The following is a 24,873-nucleotide window of genomic DNA, read 5'->3' as shown; positions in this document are numbered from 1 at the left end:
GACTTCTAGCAACCAGTTTTAAACTTTATGAATTAAATGACATCACATAATACAATCAGCCAAATTCAGAATGTGGGAGATTCTATAGGATAAATGACAGTTTCTTCCAGAGCATCAACAAAAGCTGTTATTTAAAAATAAAACGGAAAGGGTGCAAGGCAGGAGTGGGAAATGTTAGAGATATGCCAACTGACAGGTCAAAGACTTTTTTAAAAAATGGGGAAATTTGAAAATTAAACATTACCGAGTTTTATTAGAGAAAAGATTTTATTACTTTTTTCTTTCCTTCTTTCTTCCTTTCTTTTTTTAATTTAAGTAGGCTCCACACCTAGTGTGGAGCCCATCACAGGGCCCAAACCCACAACCCTGAGATCAAGAGCTAAGCTGAGATCAAGAGTTGGACACACAACCGACTTAGCCACCCAGGTGCCCTGAGAGAAAAGATTTTAAATTACTTTTAACTATGTGAGGCATGGTAAAGGTATTATGGTTATATATTTTATCTGTTAGGGACATACAATGAACTTTCATGGGTGAAACTTTATACAATGTCTGGGATTAGCTCTAAAATACTCCAGCGAAACAGGGGCACCTGGGTGGCTCAGTCAGTTAAGTGTCTGCCTTTGGCTCCGGTCATGGTCTCAGGGTCCTGGGATCGAGTCCCTCATTGGGCTCCTTGCTCATCACAGAGCCTGCTCTCCCTCTGCCTGCCACTCCCCCTTCAAGCACGCACGCACACACTCTCTCTGACAAATAAATAAAATCCTTAAAAAAAAAAAAAGAAAAGAAAAAAAAGAAAAATATCTTAAGGCCCCTAATCTTTCAGGTTTATCCTCAGGCTGAATTAAATAAAGAGCCAAACATTATTCTTAATTATCCTGGTATATTTTAATTCTTAAACATTTGAAAAAAATGCTAGAACTTTGTTATTAATGGTAGTACTTGGGGAACAACACTATCTTACATAATGATTATATTATGTTTGACTTTCTGCATATAGACAGGTATGTTTTAGATGGCATGTTCTGACACACATAGTATACCTCAAACTGGGCAATAAATCATATTGAAAGGAGTCAATCTGGGGTGCCTGGGTGGCTCAGTCAGTTCAACGTCTGCCTTCAGCTCAGGTCATGATCCCAGGGTCCTGGGATCCAGCCCCGCATGGGGCTCTCTGCTCTGTGGGGAGCCTGCTTCTCCCTCTCCCTCTGCCTGCCACTCCCCCCTACTTGTGTTCTCTCTCTCAAATAAATAAATATTTTAAAAAATAAAAAAAATTTTTAAAGTAATAAAATACCCCAGGAAACAAAAGTCTGGGAGAGAAGAAATAGGACAAACAAGGGCAGAAGGTTGAAAAAGGGTTCATTATCCAATTTTTCCAAAATTTCCACAAAAAGTCTTTTAAAAGAACTGAGGGAACACCTACCACACACATTTATTTTTCTAACACCCAACTGAGTTAAAGATGAAGCAGCACTGTAAATACAACGTTGTCACACACACCCTAAGCCCGTAATCAGAAGTCAGTATGTTTAACGTGTAGAGCCAATCAGAATCCAGAGAGTTTTAAAGGAAAGTGTGGGGGCAGAACAACTTCAGCAGTATACAGATGTTTTCTGCATGTCTGCCAGGCAAGCCATCCACAACCGAGAGAACCAAAATGGAGAAAGAAGCAACATTTCCCACCCGTGCAATGCTCCAGGAAACTGCTCTATTACACACATTATAGCACAGGCTACTCTGGGAAAAAATGTTCACACGAATGTCTTGAGAAGGGATCCAGAATCAAGATTACAATTCACCAAAGGTGCAACTCCCCTGGTGCAGAAGTGAGCAGGTAGGTCTCATCATAACTTATCCTGACGGATTCTCAGTATAAACAATACGGAGACTCGGATGTATCCATGACTCTCTGGCTGCAGGGACCCCTGACTGGACACGTCCTCCCATAAGGAAGTTACCTCCCTGCTCATACAGGGTTATCTCATCCTGGGCGGACTACGAGGGATTCAGGGATCTGAAGCCAAGATCCAGTTCTAAACCGGCTTCTGAAGCCCTATCTCAGATTCACTCTGTTATTTGAAACCAACAAAAGGGAAGTACTTTTTTTTAATGTGCTGACAATCTATGTAATCTTAATTCTCAGTATGTCTTTATCCTCTCAGAGTAGGTCAAACCTTTCTCAATTCAAACCTTTTTTTAACTAATACAATCAACAGTGGCCAAACCAGAAGACGCAACGGGCATTTTACTTTTTATAAATCTAAAACCCCTGAGGAGGTCAACAGAAGAAAAACACGTACAGATGAAGCAACATTTATAGCTAAATGCACAGAGCATCACAAAGTCTACAAGTGGCTAACAGGTAAGACTGGGGAGCGGGTCGGGAGCCGTGCTGGAAAAGACACCCCAACCAAGACAAAAGGAGCAACCGGCTGGCAATCCATTTCACCTGGGACACGAACTGTGGGCACCTTCCTGCCTCCGCTTGTCCCACTGAGGGACCTTAATTGACCTGAGAAGATCAGATCCTGACCTACCTCAAGGACAGTCTGTCTGTTCCTAATTCCCAAACTGAAACTCCTTATAAGGCCTCTGCACACTTCCAAGAGCAAATGTAAAAAAGCAACTCAAAACTTACCAGTCCCACAGTCATGCCCTTTAGTGTACTACATTTGAAAAGTAGGCAAAATTATAAGCTGAAACACTATACAACATTTTCAACTTAAGCCCCATAAAAGGTTGAAATCTAAAAAATTACCTGTACCTGCAGCCTTCAATCCATTAAGATAGAAGGTATTCTGGAGAACATTTTTTTAACTTCCTAGAAAGATATTATTTTAGGAAAAAAACCTTTTTCAGTTAATTAAATAAAACCATTATAATACTGACTACTGCTCTTCTGGGATGCAGTCTTTCCATGCATCTTATAGATAATAAGAGTGGTCACTAAAAGCAGGAAAACTAAACATCATAAACAATGGAAAGATAATTAACAGCAACAACTGAACACATTCAAAATCTGATCCTAAGGGGAAACAGTGGATCTCCTATAATACAAGAGTTACTTAAAACATGTGTGTGTACACACACACATGTACATATATACACACAATACATGCATATGCACATATACATATATGTATACATATATACATATATGTATGTTTAATTTGAATACACACACGTATACACAGATATACATATATGTATGTATAATTTGAATATTTTTAAAAAAATCTACGTTACTTCCCATTGAATGACTGGGGAGAGAAGGACCAAGGAACTGGAAAAATATGTTAAAAGTATTTAAATTTCCTTCTTATAATCATGATTGCATGCTTTTATATTTACTTCCCAGGGAAACTATAATTTAGTTCTGCTATGGTTTTAAGTATTTCTACACCTCACTGTGCTAAAAATAAAGCTTTGAATGACTTTGTCTACATAAAGTGCATTTAAATTATTTATGAGAGAAAGTACGTTTGTTTTTTGCTCTAAGTACATATAAAGTCTGGACAGAATCACAGGTGGCTTAAGGCATACTCCTTTCATTGGCATCCTGAATTCCCCCCTAAGAACCACCTCTGAGTATAGGAATTTCCTAACGCATATTTCCCAAGCTTTCTATGGAAATCAAATACCGTCTTTAAGTAAATAACAGAAATGTGAATTAATCTAACAAGAATAAGAGAACACAAAAATCACAGCATCAATACCTGCAGGGTTTAATGTAAAACAGAACTACATATTCCTAGGCCTGAAACTTACACAGAACATTGCCAGCTGTTTGCACATGACCTCAAAGCTACAATCCATACCTCATACAACGAGATCTTTCTATACAGTGGAAAACTACACTGTGTACACTCTCATTCTCTCTCTTTTTTTTTAGAGATTTTATTTATTTATTTGACAGAGAGAGAGACAGGCCCCGAGAGAGGGAACACAGGCAGGGGGAGTGGGAGAGGAAGAAGCAGGCTCCCAGCGGAGGAGCCTGATGTGGGGCTCGATCCCAGGACCCCGGGATCACGCCCTGAGCGGAAGGCAGACGCTTAACAACTGAGCCACACAGGGGCCCCTACACTCTCATTCTTAACAACCTCCCGCTCAGCTGAGCCCAGGCTCAGGCTCACAGTTCCGGGAGAAGACAGCACGCTCTCTCCCTTGTGTGCACCTATCGCAGCCCCATCCCCACCCCCTTACACAAGGTCACAGGCTGCAGACAGAAGGCACCAGTCACCAAGCCCACAAACAGCAGCAAAGGAAACAAGTCTGCGGCCCCATGGGGGCTGATTCGTGGCAGCAGCCACAATAGGTCCTAATACGAAATCAGCCATCAGGATCACTGTGTAAATGCCATGCAAACACCCGGCCAGGCTTTTTATCCTCCCCTCCTGATAAAATCCACTCATCAACTAGCTCCACCTTTTTTTTTTTTTTTTTGCATAAAAAGGTATACACTGCCATCTTTCCCTTTCACATCTTCTTACTTAAATAAAAGTAAGGTGGGGGGAAAAGGTAGGGGGTGAGGGCAAACAGAAAGGAGGATATATTTTCTTCAACTGTCCGAACGATCTTTCAGATGTCTACGCCATAACAGAAAATGACCTTCGTTGCCTAATAAGTATATTCTAATCTTTCATAAATCTAAATATTTAAGATTAAAAGTCAAATTCAAGAGGACCAATAGTTATTAATTTTAAAAATCTTATATACTCACTAATGAAGAATTTTTCATTCAAGAAATTTATATCAGGATTTATGACAAAATGAAGTGCACACAAGAGTGATTAAAGTTTTCCCAGGTAAAGAAAGTTCAGCTTGAGGGCTGACCAAGTCTCATCTGCCCTAGGTCCACCAAAAGATGATAAATGTAGGATCAACAGTTTCCACAAATATGCAACAGGTAGGTCTCCAACAACACTGCAGGTCCAGAACAAAATTATCATTTCCAGGTGCCCAAATCCTTCCCCATTAAGTTTCAAGTACTAGTCTAGCCATGGGGCCCAGAAATCACCGTCAGTCCCTCATTCTCGAGTAGGTCCTAACTTATGTCGCACACCCAAACACCATTACTCTACTGGGCTTTCTATTTCAAAGCAGCCATCGCTAGTAGGTAAAAACGACGAGGTACGTACACACTCATTTTATGGTATGTCGTTTCATAAAAGATTTATATCATAAAAAATTATTTTGATTAATACTCACAGTTTTAGCATTAACTATTAATGATAATCTCAATTTCACAAATTAACAAAGGTATTTTTTAAAGGCATAGACTTAGGTACTAAAATTTATATCAAAAACTAGGAGAAAAGCCAGAAACAATTCCCAATCTCCAACCAATCATCTGAAAGATCAGAGGAAAAAAGGAACAGTACCTCTGTACGGGGCCTGGGTCACTGCAGGAGCTCAGCTACTTGCAGAATGAGTGACTAGATCCTCGCACGTTTCCTCCTATTCATGTTCACGTGTTACCAGGCCCAGCTATCCTTGCGGCTCAGAGACACTAACACTGCACCAACAGGGTGGGCAAGAGACCGGAACAAACAGGCTTTTCCTGGAGTTGGGATTAACTGTTATGTTCATGACAAACCGGACAGCATTTGTTAAGGCAGGCAAGAAATGCTACTTTCCATTAAATACGATGCAGAATAAACCAATTACCCTAAGCCAGTTTAATAACAAAATAACTAAAATGAAAGTCTGCCCAAAATACAGGTTCCCCTCTGTCAAAATGGAAACCAACCTGAGATTTTCTAGATCGTAAAATCGGTAGCTAAATCAACATTAAAACGAGTAGGGGCACCTGGGTGGCTCAGTCGTTATGCGTCTGCCTTCAGCCCAGGGCTTGATCTGAGGGTCCTGGGATCGAGCCCCGCATTGGGCTCCCTGCTCCACTGGGGACCTGCTTCTTCCTCTCCCTCCCTGCTTGTGTTCCCTCTCTCATTGGCTGTCTCTCTCTGTGTCAAATAAATAAATAAAATCTTAAAAAAAAAAATTAAAACAAGTAAATTTCTTTCACAATATTTTCCAGAAAATTTAGAAATAGAGCATACGAACTGCTTTCCATTAAAAAGCATTGACTTAGGGACATCCACTTCAGACGTGCAGGAGTAACTGGTACGGAAAACGATACCCCCCACCCCCACCCCGCCATGGTAAACAAATAGAAAAACGGTAAAAATCCATGACACTATTTTTTTCAGATCTGGAGACAGTGAGCGGCACAGGCCTGTGAGCCCCACCATCCCCTCTCTGTTCAGCTGGGAACCACCGTGGCGCGGGGCACAGGAAGGGAATCCAAGCACAGCGCAGCAGCCTCAGGGAGTTAAGGTGAGAAAACTCCCAAGTTTTGGGAAGCTGAGTGGCTCAAATTTGCAAGGTAGAGTATCAGAGATGGAAAAGTTGTAGAAAATGAGTTTCAGAAATCTGCACAAAGATGAGAAGATAATGACAGTATGTTTAGCATGCTGAAAGAAAAAAACCATCAACCTAGAATTCTACACATCCAGCAAAAGTTTCTTTCAAAAATAAAACTGTTTATCAAGAAAGGAACGGATAAACAAGATATGACAGACTCATACAACGTAACACAACTCTGTGATTAAAAGGACAAGGGGGAGCCTGGGTGGCCCAGTTGGTTGAGCATCCGACTCTTAGTTTCGGCTCAGGTTGTGATCCCAGGGTCATGGGATCGAACCCCACACGGCCTCATACTGAGTGTGGAGCCTGCTTAAGGTTCTCTCTCTCCGGGGCCCCTGAGTGGCTCAGTCGGTTAAGCGTCTGTCTTCAGCTCAGGTCATGATCCCAGGGTCCTGGGATCGAGTCCTGAGTTGGGCTCCCTGCTCAGCAGGGAGCCTTCTCTCTCTGCCTCTGCTGCTCCCCCTGCCTGTGCACTCCCTCTCCTCTCTCTCTGTCAAATGGACAAATAAAATCTTTAAAAAAAAAAAATTCTCTCTCTCCCTCTGCCCTCCCCCCAAAAATAATAATTTAAAAAGGAATGAATTACAGATACACTAACAACATGGATAAGCTCAGCAACACTATGCTAAAACAAGCCTCGTACACCATGTACACGGTATGATTCTGTTGACAGGAAACCCCTGGGCAGGCAGAACTGAACTGAGGGGGCGAACGCAGCAGTTGTCAGGGGTCAGGGTGAGAATGGCAGCAGGGGTTGCGGCAGGGACTGTGAATACTAAGGACACGAAGGAACCTTTGGGGGAAATGATAATGGTCTATGTCTCAATAAGTGTTTGGGTTGCAAAGGTGGATGCGTTTGCCACAGTTCAGTGAATGTATACTTGAGTTATGTGCAGCTGGTATAGAAATTTTACACTGAAAGAAAAATACGCTAAACAAACAATGAACTCTATCTAGTAAACAATATGCACGCTGAAACACATAGGGTGAGGTATACTGATATCCGCACTTTGAAATACAGCCTAAAAAATAAAATGGATTACTATATGGAGAAATGGATAATTGGTTATTTACGTGAGAAAGCAAGAATAATAACACATGATAGGTAAAATCCAGGGGGTGGAGAAGTCTATGGATGTTAACCATAAATTTTTACAACTTTGCCATTTGTTTGAAAATTACCATAATGAAACGTTGGGTACAAAAATAAAGATGAAGCTAGATTTCAGAGGAAAAGAATAAGACAAAAGGGAGAGTGAGCCTTCCGTAATGGTTACATGAAGACAATGGAGCAATTTCTTCCATAGATCATTATAAAAATCAGACAAAATCACTAAAACCAACCATCTGAAGGAACTGGAAAATGACCAAAGGCAGGCAAGCACTTGAGAAGAAGTTACTGTCAGAACTGTCCCTGCATCTGGTACAAACCAGGGAGTGTTTGTCACTTTCCTGCCTGGCAATACTGTGAGCCCCAACTCTGGGAGGGCAGGACTGCAGCCCTACCGTACCACCTTAATGCGCAGCACACTGGCTATAAATTTAAGGGGGAAATTTTGGAAACAAGAGGGCTGCAAAATGCTGAGCTCCAAGGCTGAATATAAATACACTGCCCAAATCCCTGGCAGACAGTGAAATGCGCATAGGCAGGACAACCCAGGAAGCCCAGAGGCACACACCAGAGGTGAAGGCTCTCCCCTGAACAATGGAGTTACCCCAGGACATCTGCCAGTTTGCTGCTCCTCTGACTAAACGTGCTTCCCAACCCAGGGCGAGCTCTACTGGCAGAAAGCAAAAGTCTTACTGGCGTGAGGTCTCAGAAGAAAGAAATGGGGGCTGGAGGACCAACTGATATGTAAAGGAGGGATGCTGGAAGCAGGGGAACCCCAAGATAAACCCCCAAATCTGAGAATACATTCTACTCCAACCTTTGACTAACCATCGAAGTAGAAAGGTGCATGTGAGACTGCGAAAGAAAGAGAAGAGAAGGGAAGAAAAATGCATCAACTGGAAGCCAATGAAACTGATCGGAGACTCGTCGGCTCCTACGAACACAACAAGATGTTTGCATCTGGAGCAGAGCTGCACAAGCACGTGCACACACACAGGAAGCGCTGGGAAGCAGTAATACCTGGCAGCAAAGGAGCACACCTCCCACTCAGATCCCGGCCTCTAAATTCCATCTCCCACCAAAAGGAACCAGGGAATCTTGGAGAAATAGCTGATTGCACCACAGGGGCAGAGAAACTACAGGAAATGCTGGGAGTATCTTACTGTGCCAAAAGGAAGGTCGTGCTCAGAAAAGAATGGGGACGTGTCAAAACAACACAGGAGATGATTTGGAAAACCAAATCAGGGGGCATTCCAGCATCAAAATGAATGAGAGTTAAGGACTATAAGCCCCTGAATCAAACAAGCATCCGTGAAGTACTACTGGGTGAACAACTGAGTGAGTCAACAAAGGAGGGGAAACTCTCCTTAAGGGAGAATGCCAGCTGACAGGTGAGAAGAACAGCGTCCCCACTGCACGACTACCTAGTAATAACTAGTTCAAGCAAGAATCATCCGTGGGGGCGCCAAACGATCAGTTTAAAGGCTCAAAAGGTCACAGAGCCTCAAATATTTCCCTACAGATTTCCTCATTCATTACAAAGGATAAACGCTAATTTTAGAGAGCAGACACTAGGCAGATGCCGCCCTAACTTGATCACCTGAGATCAGTAATTCTCAAATTTTAGAATACATCAAAATCATTTTTCGGGCTTGTTAAAAACATAGACTCAAGCCCTAAGTTTCTGACTTAGCAGGTCAGGAGTAGGGTCCAAGAATCTGCAGCCCCACAAATTCCTAGATGTTAACCTCACCAATAACAGAACAAGCCGGCATCATGTGCCATCCTGAGACGAATAATGGATATGAGAAATGATATGATGCCCTGAGAAAGGCACAGCACCACTTCTCTGATAGCCTGGCCCCCAAAATGCGTAATCTGAGTTTAATCATGAGAAAACATCACAGGAACCCAAACGGAAGAAAGACCTACAAAACAATTAGAACAGTCTCCATGATGGAGAAAGGCTGAGAAACATATCCAGACTAAAAAGACCATAGAAACATCAATAAATACCACATGTAATTCTAGACTGGGTCCTGTATGGGGGAAAACTACTGTAATTAACAGAGCAACTGTGAATATGGACTGTAAACTACAGAGTGGCCCATGTTAAATTTGCCAATTTGATAACTATACTGATTATTTTGGGCTATGTAAAAAGTCCTTGTTCTTTTTTTTTTAAGATTTTATTTATTTATTTGACAGAGAGAGCGAGAGAGAGAACACAAGCAGGGGGAGTGTGAGGGGAGAAGCAGGCTCCCAGCAGAGCAGAGAGCCCGATGCAGGGCTCGATCCCTAGACCCTGGGATCATCACCTGAGCCGAAGGCAGACGCTTAATGGCTGAGCCACCCAGGCGCCCCAAAAGTCCTTGTTCTTGGTAAATACTTCCTGAAGTATCTAAGAGTAAAGGGCATGAAGTATGCAACTTACTCTCTTCCAGTGTGTGAAAATAAATGTGCCACGTGTACTTCTATATCCAGAGGTGGGGGGAGGGGGCCATGCAGGCAAATGTCACAAAATGTTAACAACTGGTCAATCTAGGTGAAAGGGTATTTGGAAGTTGCCTATACTACTTACAACTTTTCCAGAAAAACACACAAGGCTTCATTTTAAAACAAAACAAACAACAACAACAACAAAAACAAGGAGTAGCAAATTAGAAAGGGTGGTAGAAGGGTGTTCAGAGGCTGCCCGCCACACAGCCTCATATTGAGGAAAATAGCAGAAGCGGGGCCACCACACGCTGAAAATGACAGGTGTTCGTACTGAGGATCCTGAGTCATCCAGAAAAACCCCAAAGGAGTTTAATATCTTTTAGTACATTTTGTTTAAGATGACCCGTTAAGTACCCTTTTGAACCACAAGAGAAAACAAACACGGTTAAACACTTTTCAAACTTCATGCTCCACATCCGTTTTTCTTCTATTCTACAAATACAACCTCTCAGTGGAACAGCGAGTCACACTGTAAGCTGTTCGCAGACATCCCCCCACGCGGGCGGGCTGTCCAGCGGCACACACCACTCACACTGGGACCCACACAGCGCCCCTGCGGCGGCACGGTGACAACTGCAGCAGGACAGCCACCTGGCGGACAGCAGCTGGAAAGGTCGCCAGTTGTAAGAAGCATCCCAGCAGGGGCCAAACCCTCAAAACCAGTCAGCGCACAGATTCCCACAGCAAAACACAGGGACAGTCAGACGAGAACAAACGCAAGGCAGAACAGCCTACTCCTTCTGTTCCCAAACACAACGGTCACGGAGGCCGTTAGTGCATATTGACTACGTGATGACCATTCAGAGGACAAGGTTACCAGAGACAGTGAAGCCAGCCCCCAGCCCCCAGAGCAGCGCACGGGATAAGCAAACATAAAGCAGCTCAGGAAGGGCCTCTTACACTGCATCTTCCTGTATCAGATTCCGTTATAACCACACACGGCAATATCCTCTGATCGCAAAATAAGGAAGACCTCATCATTTAAATGAATGGCCTTCTTATTGTCTATAGTCAGATTTTGATTTTTAAATGAAAAGTAAATACACAACTTTCCACTCTAATCCCCCTCCCTGCCCACTGTTGTGGCTTTGCTAAGAAGGGTTTATTAGGAAAAAATGCTGAACAACTGCTCTGCAGGGCATCGCAAAGCACCACATACTAATAACAAGCGACCCTCTTACATACTGTGAAGAGACCTGACTCGCAACTACAATGAAGCCTTACGTTTGGTGAAGCTAACTTGTATTATTTTCTGTGTACATTCTTAGGTCTAGCGGTTTGAAATATAATCATACCCTACAATTACAGCTGATTAAAGACAGAGCTGAAGACTGTAAAATTAAGTTTGTCATGAATCAAAGAAAACATTTTTTATTAATTTTTAAAGCTAGTAAAACTATTTTTCTCCACAGCTACAAGAGCCTGAACAACATGGAAGGAATCTTAAAATAATTTAACTGATAAAACATCTTTTATTTATGCTAATTACGTGACATCCATACTACATAACCATGTTATACAAAAACAAACCACATTATAAAGCCTTCAGGTCGTGAATAAGAATGTAAAAATCAACCAAAGACTCCAAGATCCTCTGTTTTCACAAAGTGTCTGTGCTACAATCTATTTCATTTAAACTTTCAGGATACCTAATCCAGAAAAATTAAATTTAATCCACTGGAAAGAAAAAGGGAGCTCAAGCGTGGGTATAAATGTGTGTGCCTGTGTGTGTGTGTAATACCTACGTGTGTATATACATAAGTCATCCACCTTTTTTTGGGTTTGGCTTATTGAGGTAAAATTTACATACAGTAAAACACTGTTCGCTGGGTTCTGACTGACACAGGCAGTGTATGACCACCATCACAGGGCAGACATGGCCTACTTCCATCACCCACGAAGCACCCTCACGCCCTCCTGTACTCAGTCCTCTCCTCCCCTAGCCTCAGCCCCCGGCAACCACTGATCCAATCTGTTCCCATAGTTTTGCCTTTATCTGAATGTTATCAGGGGGGAACCACAGTTGTACAGAGCTCTGTGTTTGCCCGTAACAGAACACTCTGGACGCGCTCCTGTTTTGCTGAGGATGTCAGCAGTCAGTACCTCTGTGTTGCTGTACAAGGACTGCCCCACCGCACAGGTGCACCGCAACCTGTTCACGCATTTCCCACCTGACGGACCTCCGAGTTGTTCTCCATCTTCGGTAAATAGGAATAAAGCTGCTATAAGCAATCATATGCAGGCCTTTGTGTAGAGATAAATTTGCATGTCTCTTGGGTAAAGGCCTTCATGTAGGACTGCTGGATCGTATGAGAAGCATATATTCAAGTTTATAAGAAACTGCCACACTACTTTTTCAAAGTGGTTATAACCCTTTGCATCCCCACCAGCAAAGCGCGATGTAGTTCTAGCTGTCCCACAGCCCTGCACCTGGGCACTGTCCCCTTCTGCTGCCTTGTTTTGTGGGAATGGGAGGCATTCTCACAGGACTGCAGCGCTACCCACTGCGGCTGTCACGGGCACTTCCCTAATGAGGGATGATGGGGAGAGTCTTTTTGTGTGCATGTTGTTATCTACAGGAAATGGATGAAGTATCTACTCAAAGCTTCTCACCATTTTTCCAGTTGAATTTTTTGCTGAGACACCTATCCTTTTAATAGACAGTTTATCAAAGAAGAAATGATGGAAAGTTTGTCTATTTTGTTAAAGCACTTAGAATTCATGAGCAGGAGACACAAATCTAACATGTTTCCTTGCCATCGCCACTCCCAACGCCCCACTTGCCCCTCCCCCCTGGCAGATAGCAACGATATGCCAAAGCAGGTAGAAAGAAAGAAACATCCTCTCTCCCCCTTAGTCAGAGTGTAAGAATCACAGGAAAAGCTGCCTGCCTACTACTAGGGTCAGAAACAGACCTATTTTCCCATTTTTACAAGTATGGGATGAATCCATAATCTTTCTTCAGTATGAGCAGAAACACCAATGACGGGGAACCACGTGCAATGGTTGGCAACACTAGTGACAACGCATCCCGACGTGGCGGAAGCACGGCTGGCACGTGACAATACTGAGGGTCTGCAGACCGCTCAGTGGGCGGCAGCCCTCCCCCTCTCTATCACAGGCAGAGCCCGCACACAGGAGCACCACGTGCACTTCAGAGCAAGGGCTAAGCTTTCATGTCGAGGAACAGGAGAGCCTGCCACCACCACGTGGAGCCTCGGGCTGACTGGTATCTGGCTCCGGGCTCTCCTCTGCAGCGTGGGGGCAGTAATCACTACCTTGTTATTATAAACACTACACACAACTCAAAACACACGATGAATGACACACATAAACGGCAGGTATCACAATTCTGACGACTTCCCTCACGTAGAATTCCTGAATCACAAACGTAACTACTATTGGCAAGATAAAGGGTGTCCTGCGCAAAGCCTGGAGCATAAAGCAGAAGCTTCAGGAAGCAGGTAACATTTGGACACGGCGGACCCACTGAACTAAACACAGGCTCCTGACCGTCCATGAGAATAGCCAGGCACCCACATAAAAGGTGCAGCACATTTACGTAAAAGGTGCCCTGGAGTTGGCAGTCCTGAAAGGCACTTACGGACTTTATTTCCTATAATCCTGCCTCAGCATTTCAAACTGCGCGATGCTTCTTTTCAAAAGAAGCCAATCCACTCACTCTTGGTTCTGCACCAACTCGTTCCCGAGTTCGCGACGGGCCTCCCTAACTGAGCCACGGAGACAGGGCTGCGCTTGCCCGCCTCCGCGACACCGCGGCCTCCCTGCACACCATCCTGCGCATCCAGCTAGACACAGAGCAGCCTCTGAAACGTCCTGTGGTCGCTCATCCTGCTCCCGCCTGACGACCGCAGCGGGGGGCTGCACTGGTCACGCCCGCACGATGACTGGCTGGGCCGCCTCAGTGACGGGATAGTCCATAAAGATTTTTCCATGAATACATGGAATCAACAGTTTAAGATGATCTCTTGGATTTAAGTGTCTTGATATATCCTATGCGCAGGTTTTAAGAAAATATTAAAATTTATGACGGGGGCCCCTGGCTGGCTCAGTCAGTAGAGTGTACGACTCCTGACCTCGGGGTTGTAAGTTTGAGCCCCACACTGGCTGTACAGATTACTTAAAAAATAAAATCTTTCAAAAAATAAAAAATTTATGACAGATTTTTAACGATCTGAATGTCACATTTTCCATGGAAATCTATTTAAAGGTCTTAAAGGAATAGTCACTAACTAAGTTAACATGTACCACCTAGCGAGGCGCCACAATACAGGCTTTGTAGGTTAACAAAAAGTAACCGATCTCTTCCCGCTCTGCTTTTTCTCACCTTCTCCACCTGGAATGCCTTTCCCCAACTACCGCGAGCCCCACTCACCATGCCCGGACCTGCTCCCTCAGGAGGACACCGTCCCCCTCCCTCTGAGCTCCCCATCACTGTCTTCCCCATCAGGATTCTCTACCCGGTCTCGCCTAGTCCTGCAGGATCTGCCCTACGCACCTCAACCCTGCTACCATGGGAGAGTAACCTGTCCAGCACGCAAGAAAACAGATGTCCCTGGGGGTGAAGACAGAAGGAATACACATGAGCAGATGGCAAATTTTATTAAGAGGCCTTACTGTCAGGGAGAGTGAGAACTCTTAAGAATATCAAGCAAACAGAAAAAAAAAAAAAAGTGGCAACTGTTAAGCTCAAGAAAACAGGAAAACAAAAAGTTGAACTAAAAGAGAATATAATCATGCTACATTCACCAGCTCAATAGTGAGCAACATTAACAAAGTCAAAACAGTTCGCCAAATTATGGCTCTAAACAAAAATTGTGCTACAACTATGTGGGGGAAGATGGGAGTTCAAAATGTAACTTTTTCTAAAAGTGACGCATCGATGGCCCTGCCTCTACATAGATATTGCTGGGAACCGTGGACAGAAATGCTACAAGAAACAGATAAGCAGGATTCCAGGCAGCTCTGGGAGGCGGATGGTGGAGGCAGGACAGGAGCCCGCTGGGTTCTGCATGAACCATTCAACACTGTTTTACTTTTGAACACATGCACGTACCACCCTCTGATAGAAGTGAAATTTCTAAGTAAGAAAAAGAAACAGAATCTCTAACAGAAGCACTTCCAGCAGGACATAAGCGTTTTCCTACAACTTTTCAACCACACTACCCCCTTCCCCCTTCAACAGTGTCTCTCCACCCTCAGGACGCAGGGCAGCTGAGGACAGCGTGCATGGCCTGAGACCTGGCGTCAGCCTGCCGGCTCCGTACTCTTGAGAAAGCTACTGTAAGCTCTGAACCTGACCTTTCCCCGCCCGTGACATGAAGACACCACCACGGACCTCAGGGACCCGGCTGCGTTGCTCTGCACCCAGACGGTGAGTAAGTGTGAGGATGACCGTACACCCTGGACCTAAGTCACCCAGATGCAATCTGTCTCACTACCCTCTCCCCCTTCACACCACCGTCCAGGCGGGCTTTCATTCTGACCACGCCCCCACACGGCGCCGAGCACTTGCCAGAGTGTCCTCCAAGTCGCCAAACCCGAAGGCCAAACCTCAGTCCTCATCATGACCTTTCCTGACACTTCAGAGAGTTGATCACATCCTCCTCCTGGACACTTCTTCCCTTCTTCCCATGGTGCCAGTGCTTGTGGTCTTCTTCACACCTGCTCTGTGCCAAACACTGCTCATGCTCGTCCTTGAGCACTCGATGGCAGAGTGACCCGAGGCTCAGGCTTGCTTGTCTTCTCTGTGCTCACTCCCTCGGTGACCACAGACCGTCCCTGCGTTTTCATGGCCACTTCCAGCTCAGACTTCTCTTCCAAGCTCCAAATGCCTATTTACAACTGCCTACATGACATCTCTACTTGGATCCCTAACAGAATCACAAACTTAAAATGCCTACAGTGAGCTCCCCATCTGCCCCTCTAAACCAAGTTCCACCCACAGCCTTCCCCCCATCTAGTTGCCCAGGCCAAGAGCTTTCTAGTCAACTCAACTCCTCCCTTTGTCCTCACACCCCTTATCCAATCTGTCAGCAAATCCTACTGCTTCTACCTTTGAAATACATCCAAGGCCCAACTGCTTCTCACCACCTCCAGTTTTCCTGCTCCAATCCCAGCCTCCGCTGCTGCTCACCTGGTTCCCTGAACAGCGTGCCGACAATCTCCTGGTTGTCCTCTACTCTCCCCCACCCTCCAACCCCCACCACCAGTGTCTATTCCCAACACACTAGCCTTTCAAACCTCAGCCGAATCTCAGGGCTCAACACTGAGGGAGGGACAGCTGCCCTCTGGAGCCGACAGCCAGCACCGCCTTACCCTAGCGACTCTTTGTTTGGACAAACAGCCCCAGAACCTCACAGTTCAATCTATGTCAATTGTTCTCAGCTGCCCTGACGCTAAATAACCTATCTTTATTCACCAAATGGGGGGTTTCAGATGGGTCTCCGGGCAACCTTCCTTTCTGTCTACTGCCTCCCCACACCCCATTAACCCTGAAAATAATCTCCATACATATTTCAGCAATTCAACTCCTCCAAAACTTTGCTTTGCTTTCCTAGAATTCTGATTGTAAAACACCTCCATCCCAAGTTCTGCCTTAAGAATGCAACACCCCAAAACAAATCAAGAACCAAGAACCTGATCCATCCTGCAGGGGCTCAAGTGGACCAGGGCCCTCAGGTACATCAAGGGCCCCGGATCTCAGAGGAACACCATTAAGTCGATGCTGTACAAAGCCAGGCTTACTCGTGTGGCCTCACCAGTTGTCCAGAATTGGGGGAAACAATTATAGAAACACTGGTTATAAGGTTATTTTCCTGGGTTTACATATTTTCAAACAGGGGTGGAGGGGAGGGGAGCGCCAAACTAGAAGCAGCAGATTATATCCCGGTGCTCAAAGTTCCAGTGAGCCAAGAACGGGCTCTCAGTTCCCTGTCAGGCCTTCGTTCTGCTGCACATCCCATTAAGAAGAAAAATTTTGTGTAATTTCTGCTAAATATGAAACTGTCTTGGGCTCTACCATGACGAACGATTTTTAATAGCTAATGCTGATGAAAAGTTATACTTGATATTCTCCCTCTTGTTTGGATCCACTAAGAAAAGAGAACTTATTTTGTGGCAAGCATTAAACACTACTTCATCCAGCATTTAGTGAAAACTACCCATGGGTCAAGCAGAAAACATGCAGAAACGAAATAACAAAATCTTTGCCCTTAAAGATGCAGAAACAGACTTGTACCCAATAAATATAGCCCACTGTTACAGGAAGAAACATCGAAATGTGCAGGGAGGGTGGGGAGAAGACAAGGGATGTAAACAGCTGGGCATGGCCTTCTCCAAAAGACAGCAGAGTCACACCTGGCACAGCACACAGAACAGGTGCCTCTCATAGCCAAGAAAGGGTAGAGGGAATCAGAGAAAAGGAGCAAGACTTCCAGGCCTTACTTGGAAACTGAAACTTCGGGACACAATTTTCTCTTCCCTTCCCTAATACCTAATCCTGGCAGAAACAAAAGTGGGTTTGGGGGAGAAAGGAGAAAAAGGAGGAAAGTGAACTGACCCCCAGAAGGAAATGGAAAAACAATCCAGAGTCCTGCCCCTTGGACATCTAAGACAAACACACTTGCCAAAGTCAAATTCAACGTAATTATAAATGATTCTGAATTCTGAATCCATGAAGTCTAAGTTTATGGGGCTTTTGCACCAAAGCAATGTATAGCTAAAATCTTACCAATGCTAATACCACAAGACAGATTGATGAATCTTCTATCAACGATCTGTCCTCGATTTACCACTAGGCCTACCAGAAAGAGCAGTCTTTGGAAATAAGACAAACTGGAATAGAATCTCAATTCTATAACCTCCCAACTGTGGAGTGCAGCACAAGTGCCAAGGTTACAAATTAACAAATCACAAATAACCCAATCTCTGGGGCTTAGTTTTCCTCTCGTTAAAGTGGGGGAACTGCCACCAAATAGCAATTGCTAACATTTGTGAAAGCTGAGCACATTTCACATTTCTTATGGCATCTTCACCACAACCCTGGGAGAGCACCCTTTGTCAGAGGAAAGGGCTAGGTTTAAGTAGTCAGTGAAGAGTTCGCATGGAGAGAAAGCTAGGTTTCGGTAGTTAGTGAAGTTAGTAAGTAAGCAGCCAAGCCAACATCTGAATCCAGAGCCCATAAGAATAAAACAGAAGTAAAAAGCACAGGCTCCAAAGCCAGACTGAGTCTGAATCCCAGCTTTGCTTTTTACTAACTTAGTAACCTTTAACCTCTGTTTCAGTTATGCAAATGTGAAACAGGGGCAAAGGGTAGCCTCATTCAGGGGATTACTGCCAGAGACTCACCTAGGAGCTGGATGGCCCAGTGCTGACCCTGTTGGGCCACTCTTCTAGGGCACATGCTGCTACTGTCACAACTATCAGGGACAGGACTGTCATCCTGCCTGCCTCTCTCCACACATAAAAGGCACTAAACAACTAATATTTCTTCCCTCACCTACTCTGCAAATCAACTAGCTTTTATTTGTTTCTAGTATACGTCAAAGAAACCTTAAGACAGATGAAAGAAAAATGAAAACAAAAGGAAAAACCAAAACACAAATGTAGCAAGAGAATTATACTCACAGTTCTGAAGGCCACGGTAACTCTGTGAAGAAATCAAACGTGGGTTTAAAGGAAATGCTCCCGGTTTCTCTTTCCTCTTTCCATAGTCCTCAGAGAACCTGACAAGGAGAGACAACATGCGCATTAAAACCCCCTTCCTTTCACTTCTTGAAGCTCTACTGAACTCACCCCTCAGCCAGTTCCATCACCTCCCACGCAAGCCTACTGGGCAACGCCTGGGATGAGGGGTGAGAAGAGGGCACCACGTCCCTGTCTTCAAACCTATTTCTACTTAAGAAACACACAGGAAGGAGCACCTGGGTGGCTCAGTCGTTAAGCGTGTGCCCTCGGCTCAGGGCGTGATCCCAGAGTCCTGGGATCGAGCCCCACATCAGGCTCCTATGCTGGGAGCCTGCTTTTTCCTCTCCCACTCCCCCTGCCTGTGTTTCCTCTCTCACTGGCTGTCTCTCTCTGTCAAATAAATAAATAAAATCTTAAAAAAAAAAAAAAAAAGAAATACATGTGAAGCAACTGGAAACTATTCAAACATATCAAAAATCATAAATTAACAGGGTGTGGTTGGCTAATAAGTGCACGATACAATGACAGAGTATAGACATCTGTTCCACTGCCTTCCATCAAAACTATACTACAGAGATATTTTTTAAAAATGTTCTAAACAGGGGCGCCTGGGTGGCTCAGTCTGTTAAGCATCTGCCTTCAGCTCAGGTCATGATCCCAGGGTCCAGGGATGGAGCCCCAGGTCAGGCTCCCTGCTCAACAGGGAGTCTGCTTCTCCCTCTCCCTCTGCCCCTCCCCGTTTGTGCTCTCTGCTCTCTCTCCTGTGCATACACTCACTCCCTCAAATAAGTAAATAAATAAAATATTTTTAAAAAATGTTTGAAACAGCACAGGGAGAACTGAAAGGAGAAAAAAGCCAAGATTTCTGAAGTACTGAGGAAATCTTCTAACATGGAAGATTGAGACAAAAACAAAAAAGTAAAAAGAAGAAACCTGGAGGAGACAGAAACTATAACAGACTGAAGTAGAGTAAATGACGCAGCAGGCCCAAGAAAGCCAGGTCCTAATTCAGCAGTGGAACACACGGGAACCACTTCCACTTGCACAGCAGTGTCCTAGAAGACCAGAAGTGGCAGCAGCAGTGTAGACAGAACGGGGGTAAAGAAGGCATAGCCTCAAATACAGAGGAGCCGGGGAAGGCCATGGAAGCTGAAACCAGAACCTCAACGCCAGGCACAACGTGACGCCCCCTCACTCTGAAAGAAGATGGGAGGGGGCATTCCCCGGAAAAGTAGAGGCGTCTATGGACTGAAGTCACCCTGCCCAGCTGCACTGAACAGAGCTGGACTTAATGACCGTATATACAGTGAACAGTGAATTCTCCAGCTCTCCTACAACAGACCACACACGCACACCGCTGGCTTCCAGATTCTGAAGTCAGAATTGTGCCGGAAAGAGACTGGAGAATATTTCTGGGGAATCTGATCAGCTCCAAAAGACAGATCTAAAGATACTAACCCTGGGGACCCTCAACACATGGCCCACCCAGAATACCCTGATGTAAAAGTCAAAGGGCCCCACCACGTCAGACAGGAAAAGGAAGGAAACAACCTAAAAGAAACAGAGACTATACAAACTATCAATAATATAGAGGTAAGACAACACTGCAATCAATAAAGAAAAACAGGATGTTCTTCTAGAAAAATAGAAAAAGAGCCCTTGGAAATCTAAAGAACCTTTCTGAAATCAGAAATAATAAACTAAAGAAAAGCTTAAGTCAAACTGAAGTCACCTCTCTGAACAGAGAATAAAAAGACCCCCCCCCAAAAAAAGGCAGAGAAGGAGGAGCAAAGGAAGGAAGAAGAAAAAGAAGAAAAAGGTATTAAGATAATTACAACCTTTGCCCAGGACAGCCAAGTTCTGGATAATAAGACTTCCAGAAAAACAAAATAAGGAAAAGCAAGAGAGAAAACCTCAGCACAGTAATGCCAAAGAGTATTCCCAGAACTGAAAACTCCCAGTTACCAGAATGAAGGGACCCGCTGAATATGCAGCACAGTGGATGAAAACCGACCACACAAGGTACACCATCACGACATTTCAAAAGACTTGGACAAATTGTAAAACTCCTACAAGCTTCTAAAGATGGGAGGGGGGTAAAAGTTTAGTACGAAGGAAAAATGAGAATAGCTTCTGAATTCTAAAACAGTAACATGAAAACAAGAAGGCAATGGAGCAATCTTTGAATTTATGAACAAAAATGAATTCCAATACAGAACTCTATACCCAGCGAAACCATCAATCAAGTTTCAATCATGCATGGTCCCAAAAGGTTTGCCTCCTAAGCATCCTATGTCAGAAAGCCCCTGGAGAAAGTCTTCCACCAAAACACGAGCATCAACAAAAAATGAGCAAGGCATGAGCTTCCATTAGAAGGGATAAGGGAATCCCCAGGATGACGATGAAGGGAGATTCCAGAATGGTGGCTGTGCACCAGGAGAGAGGGAAACAAGTCCAAGCCGGAGCAGTGTTGCTCAAGAGGAGGGCATGCTGAAGGCTGTCTTCAACTTGTCCAAAAACACTGTACTATCTTTTTAAAGTAATTAACGCCACCAAAAGGAAGAAGTCAGTGAAGAAAGACAAAGACAAGAGTTGCCACAAACATAAAATCCAACTCTGGACAAAAGCCAAACGATGAGAACAAAGGAACATCCAGGGACAACACAATAAAAGACCGAAGGAGCAAGCAGCTCAGAAAAGAAGATAACGGAGATCTCCAGGAAACTGTAAGCCAGAAATCAAATGTGAAGAAGAGATGAGTCTGTATGACCATGAAGAAAAATTACTAAGAGGCTACTGGAAGGTATGGGGAAAATAGGTCTGGGGTAGAGGGGAAATAACAATAGGTATAAAAAGGGTTAAGAATGTGGGGGACTGAAGAAAGATGAGTACCCGTCATAATGCCCTGGGCACACCTCTATCACAGGACTTACCCACTGTACCATCATCACTGACTGACTTCTCTGTCTCCCTCCCTCGGCTGCAAAGACCTTTGGAGAGGATCATTTCTCATCCAGTTATCACCCTGCAGAGTCCAGTACAACGCCTGCTACAAGAGTATACACAAAAGCAAAGGTTTTTTTTTATTTTTTTGCATTTATTTGGTTACTGAGTATCTACTACACATACCTGTTATCCTTCCGGAGAACTAAAATTCAAAGACATATGGGCCTTGCTTGCCTTTAAAGAGTTACAACTTTTTTTCACACCTGAGAAAACAAATATTTCTCCTATATCCTCATTCTCCCCAAAAGATGAAAAGTTCACCAGGGGCTTACAGAACTTTAATAGTCTGGCTATCACTAATGGATATGGAACCCAAGACCTGATGACACTTGCTTGACATTGTACGCATTGCGTAATATGAAAAGAGTGCCGGCTTGGGTATCAGGACACCTGCTTTCTAGTACTTTAGAATTACTCCTTTTGAAGAAGAGAAAATCCCAACATTCTACCTAAGAATCCCAGCGTTGGTCGTCTTAAGTACAGATCCCCAAATCCTTACACCGCCTTCAGCTTGAATGTATTTCAACCAGTTCCCACAATTACTACATTACTATTATCTTAGTCTCACTGCCAAAAACCCAGCTGCAGGCTAACTATGCAAGAATGAGACACTGTTGAAATGACTTAAAAAAAATTTCTTTTTACCCTTAGTGCATTAAGCTAAATCCTCCAATTAAATAAAACCAACACACACACACACACACACACACACACACACACACACACACACTCACTCCTCCTCCTGAGAAAAGAAAGGAGAGAGAAAGAAACAGCAAGTCCTTCTTCCACCTAAGCCAGAAGCAGAGCTGGGGGCTGGGTTGGGAAGAGGTAAACTTGGAGGCACAATGAATCAACGAGGTCTCCAGGGCTTTCGCCCCGAAAACCACAGGGCCACAGCAAGTTGCGCGCCAGCTGCGGGGAAGGAGCCCGCGCGGACCCGGGTGCGAAGCCCGCCCTTCCCTGAGGGCCAGTGAGTCCCCATATAGGGTCAGGGCTATTCCCCCGCCCCCCCTCCAGGTCCCCAAGGATTTCCCTCTTCCTCCTCCTTCCTCTCTCCCCCCTTTTGTTTTTGAGGCAATTGGCCGGCTCCCAAGGAAGCCTGCTGGCCTCCCCAAGCCCCCGGCCTCCCTGTGCGCTCCGGCCTCGAGCCCCTCCGTCTCTCCGAGACCCCCGAATCCACCAACCTCCCCATCTTTCACGAACACCCCCAGGCCTTCTCATGTCCCCCAAACCTCCCCGTTTACCCGAGCCCCCGGCCTCCCCTCGTCCCCAGGCCTGCCAGAGCCCACCGACCTCCCCACAAGTCCGTCCTCCACCCAGCGCCGTTCTCCCAGAACCCGCCCCCTCCTCCCCCTTCCCTGGCCTCTCGTGTCCCCCCCGTCCTCCGGGAGACCCCCCAGTCCGCCCCACATCTCCCGACCCGCCCGCGCCCCGGTCCTCCCCACAGCGCCGTCCTCCCGGGGCCCCTCCCTCGTCCTCCCCACTTCTCCGGCCTCCCCACATCCTCGGCCTCCCGAGCCCCGCGCGGGAGGGGCCCGTCTCCGCCATATCCGCCGCGCGGACCGGCTGGTTGGCCCCGCTAGGCCCTGCCAACCCCCAGCTCCAGGAGCCGGCCCGCCCGCCCGCCCGCGTCCCGGCCCCCTCCCCAGGCCCGCACTCACTCGAACCGCGCCGGGCGCCGGGAGGCGAGGGCAGACCACTCCGAGGCGGCGCCGCGAACCGACAGGCGGTGCTCCCTCCCACGCCTCACGCCGCGGGCGCGCAGCGGTCCCTGCGGCGGCGGCGGCGGCGGCGGCGGCGGACTGGCGGCGGAGGCGGCGGCGGCGGGCTGGCGGCGGCGGCGAGCTGGCGGCGGCGGCGGGCTGGCGACGGCGGCGGGCTGGCGGCGGCGGCGGGCTGGCGGCGGCGGCGGCGGCGGCGGGATAGCGCCCTCAGGGCGTGCTGCGTCGGCGCAGGTCGCGCATGCGCGGCGACCGGCTGAGGCGTGCTTCACCGCCACGGCGCGCGCCCGGCCGCGTCCCCGCGCCGAGCTTCCGCCCTCCCCCCACCCCAGGACCGGGCATGCGCCCGGCGCTCCGCGCATGCCCAGCAAGCCACAGGGCTACGCTCCCGAGACCGCGCCGGACAGTCGCGCCGGGCATTCAGGACTGCGAGGGACTGAGCGCGCGTGTGGTGGCCGAGTCCGGGGAAGCCTCGGCGGGGCCGGGAGGGGCGGCCCGCCGAACTGAGGTCCCGGGGCTCCCACCAGCGGCACTCTGGGCCGGCGGGGTTGGACCGATCTCGGGGAAGCCCTCCCACCCGCTGCCCTGCCCCGCACAGCCCGGACGCGGCCCCTTTGCAGGGCCGCCCTAGCCCGCCGCCCTGCAGCCCAGCCCCAGGGCCGGAACCCGCGCAGTCGCGCCCCGCAGTGGGCCGGGGCCTGGCCCGAGTCCTCACGCGTGTCTTCGCCAGACTTCCTGCCCACCCTGAGGAGTTAGGTGTCCCAGGCCCCTCTGCACACAGGAGAGTGAGGCTCAGGGGTGTGTTCCGTGGCATCAGCTGGGCTGTACTTAGATTGGAACCTGGAAGACGGCCTGAAAGAGGCTGTGGGAGGCGGCTGGAGGTAGACAGATGTGGGGCCTGCGCGCTGGTCTCGGGGCTGGAGACAGAAGAGGAGGACCCCGGGGATCTGGGAGACAGAAGAGGAGGACCCCGGGGATCTGGGAGTCACCAGCCGAGGGCAGCTGAGCAGACCCAGGACACCGAGTGGAAGGGGCAAAAATGCACTTGTCCAGGGGCTTCTTCAGGCATCCTTAGGAGCCTGGCCTTTGTTCTTTAGACCGCAGGGAGCCTGGGGAGGGTTTCAAGCAGGAAGTAATACCTGATTTGTGTTCTTCAAAAAAAAAAAAAAAAAAATGACAACCTTGCGGTAGGAAATGAAACCAGAGGCAGGGCAACTTTCATCTTTATGGTGTCACTTTGATCCTCACCACAAGCCAGGAGGCAGGTTAGGGCCACACTCCTTTTCAAAGGTGAACTCCTGAAGCCCAAAAAGGTAACCCACCGTTCTGTCCTCAGAAGCTATCATTTGACTCTAGTTGTAACAGAAGCAGGTAAAATAAAACAATTTTGTTTAGCAA

At 46.5% G+C, this 24,873-nt stretch overlaps 1 protein-coding gene across 1 annotated transcript in view; it reads right to left on the bottom strand.

Annotated features, from left to right (window-relative positions):
• The window catches only part of LOC148108145 (uncharacterized), an 81,876-nt gene extending 58,039 nt beyond the window's left edge, over nucleotides 1–23,837 (bottom strand). Inside the window, exons 1-2 of the mRNA XM_087853890.1 lie at nucleotides 23,416–23,837; nucleotides 18,689–18,786 (exon numbers count right to left, since the gene is read on the bottom strand). Of these exons, the coding sequence (XP_087710016.1) occupies nucleotides 18,689–18,786; nucleotides 23,416–23,837 (520 nt within the window). The remainder of the gene's footprint in view (nucleotides 1–18,688; nucleotides 18,787–23,415) is intronic.
• Nucleotides 23,838–24,873: the final 1,036 nt, after the last annotated feature.

This window comes from Ursus americanus, chromosome 22, assembly GCF_024610735.1.
Source record: "Ursus americanus isolate L20-20 chromosome 22, mUrsAme1.1.p, whole genome shotgun sequence".
NCBI lineage: Eukaryota > Metazoa > Chordata > Mammalia > Carnivora > Ursidae > Ursus > Ursus americanus.
Note: the sequence above shows the minus strand (reverse complement) of the source record. Positions and strands in the feature narration are given on the sequence as shown.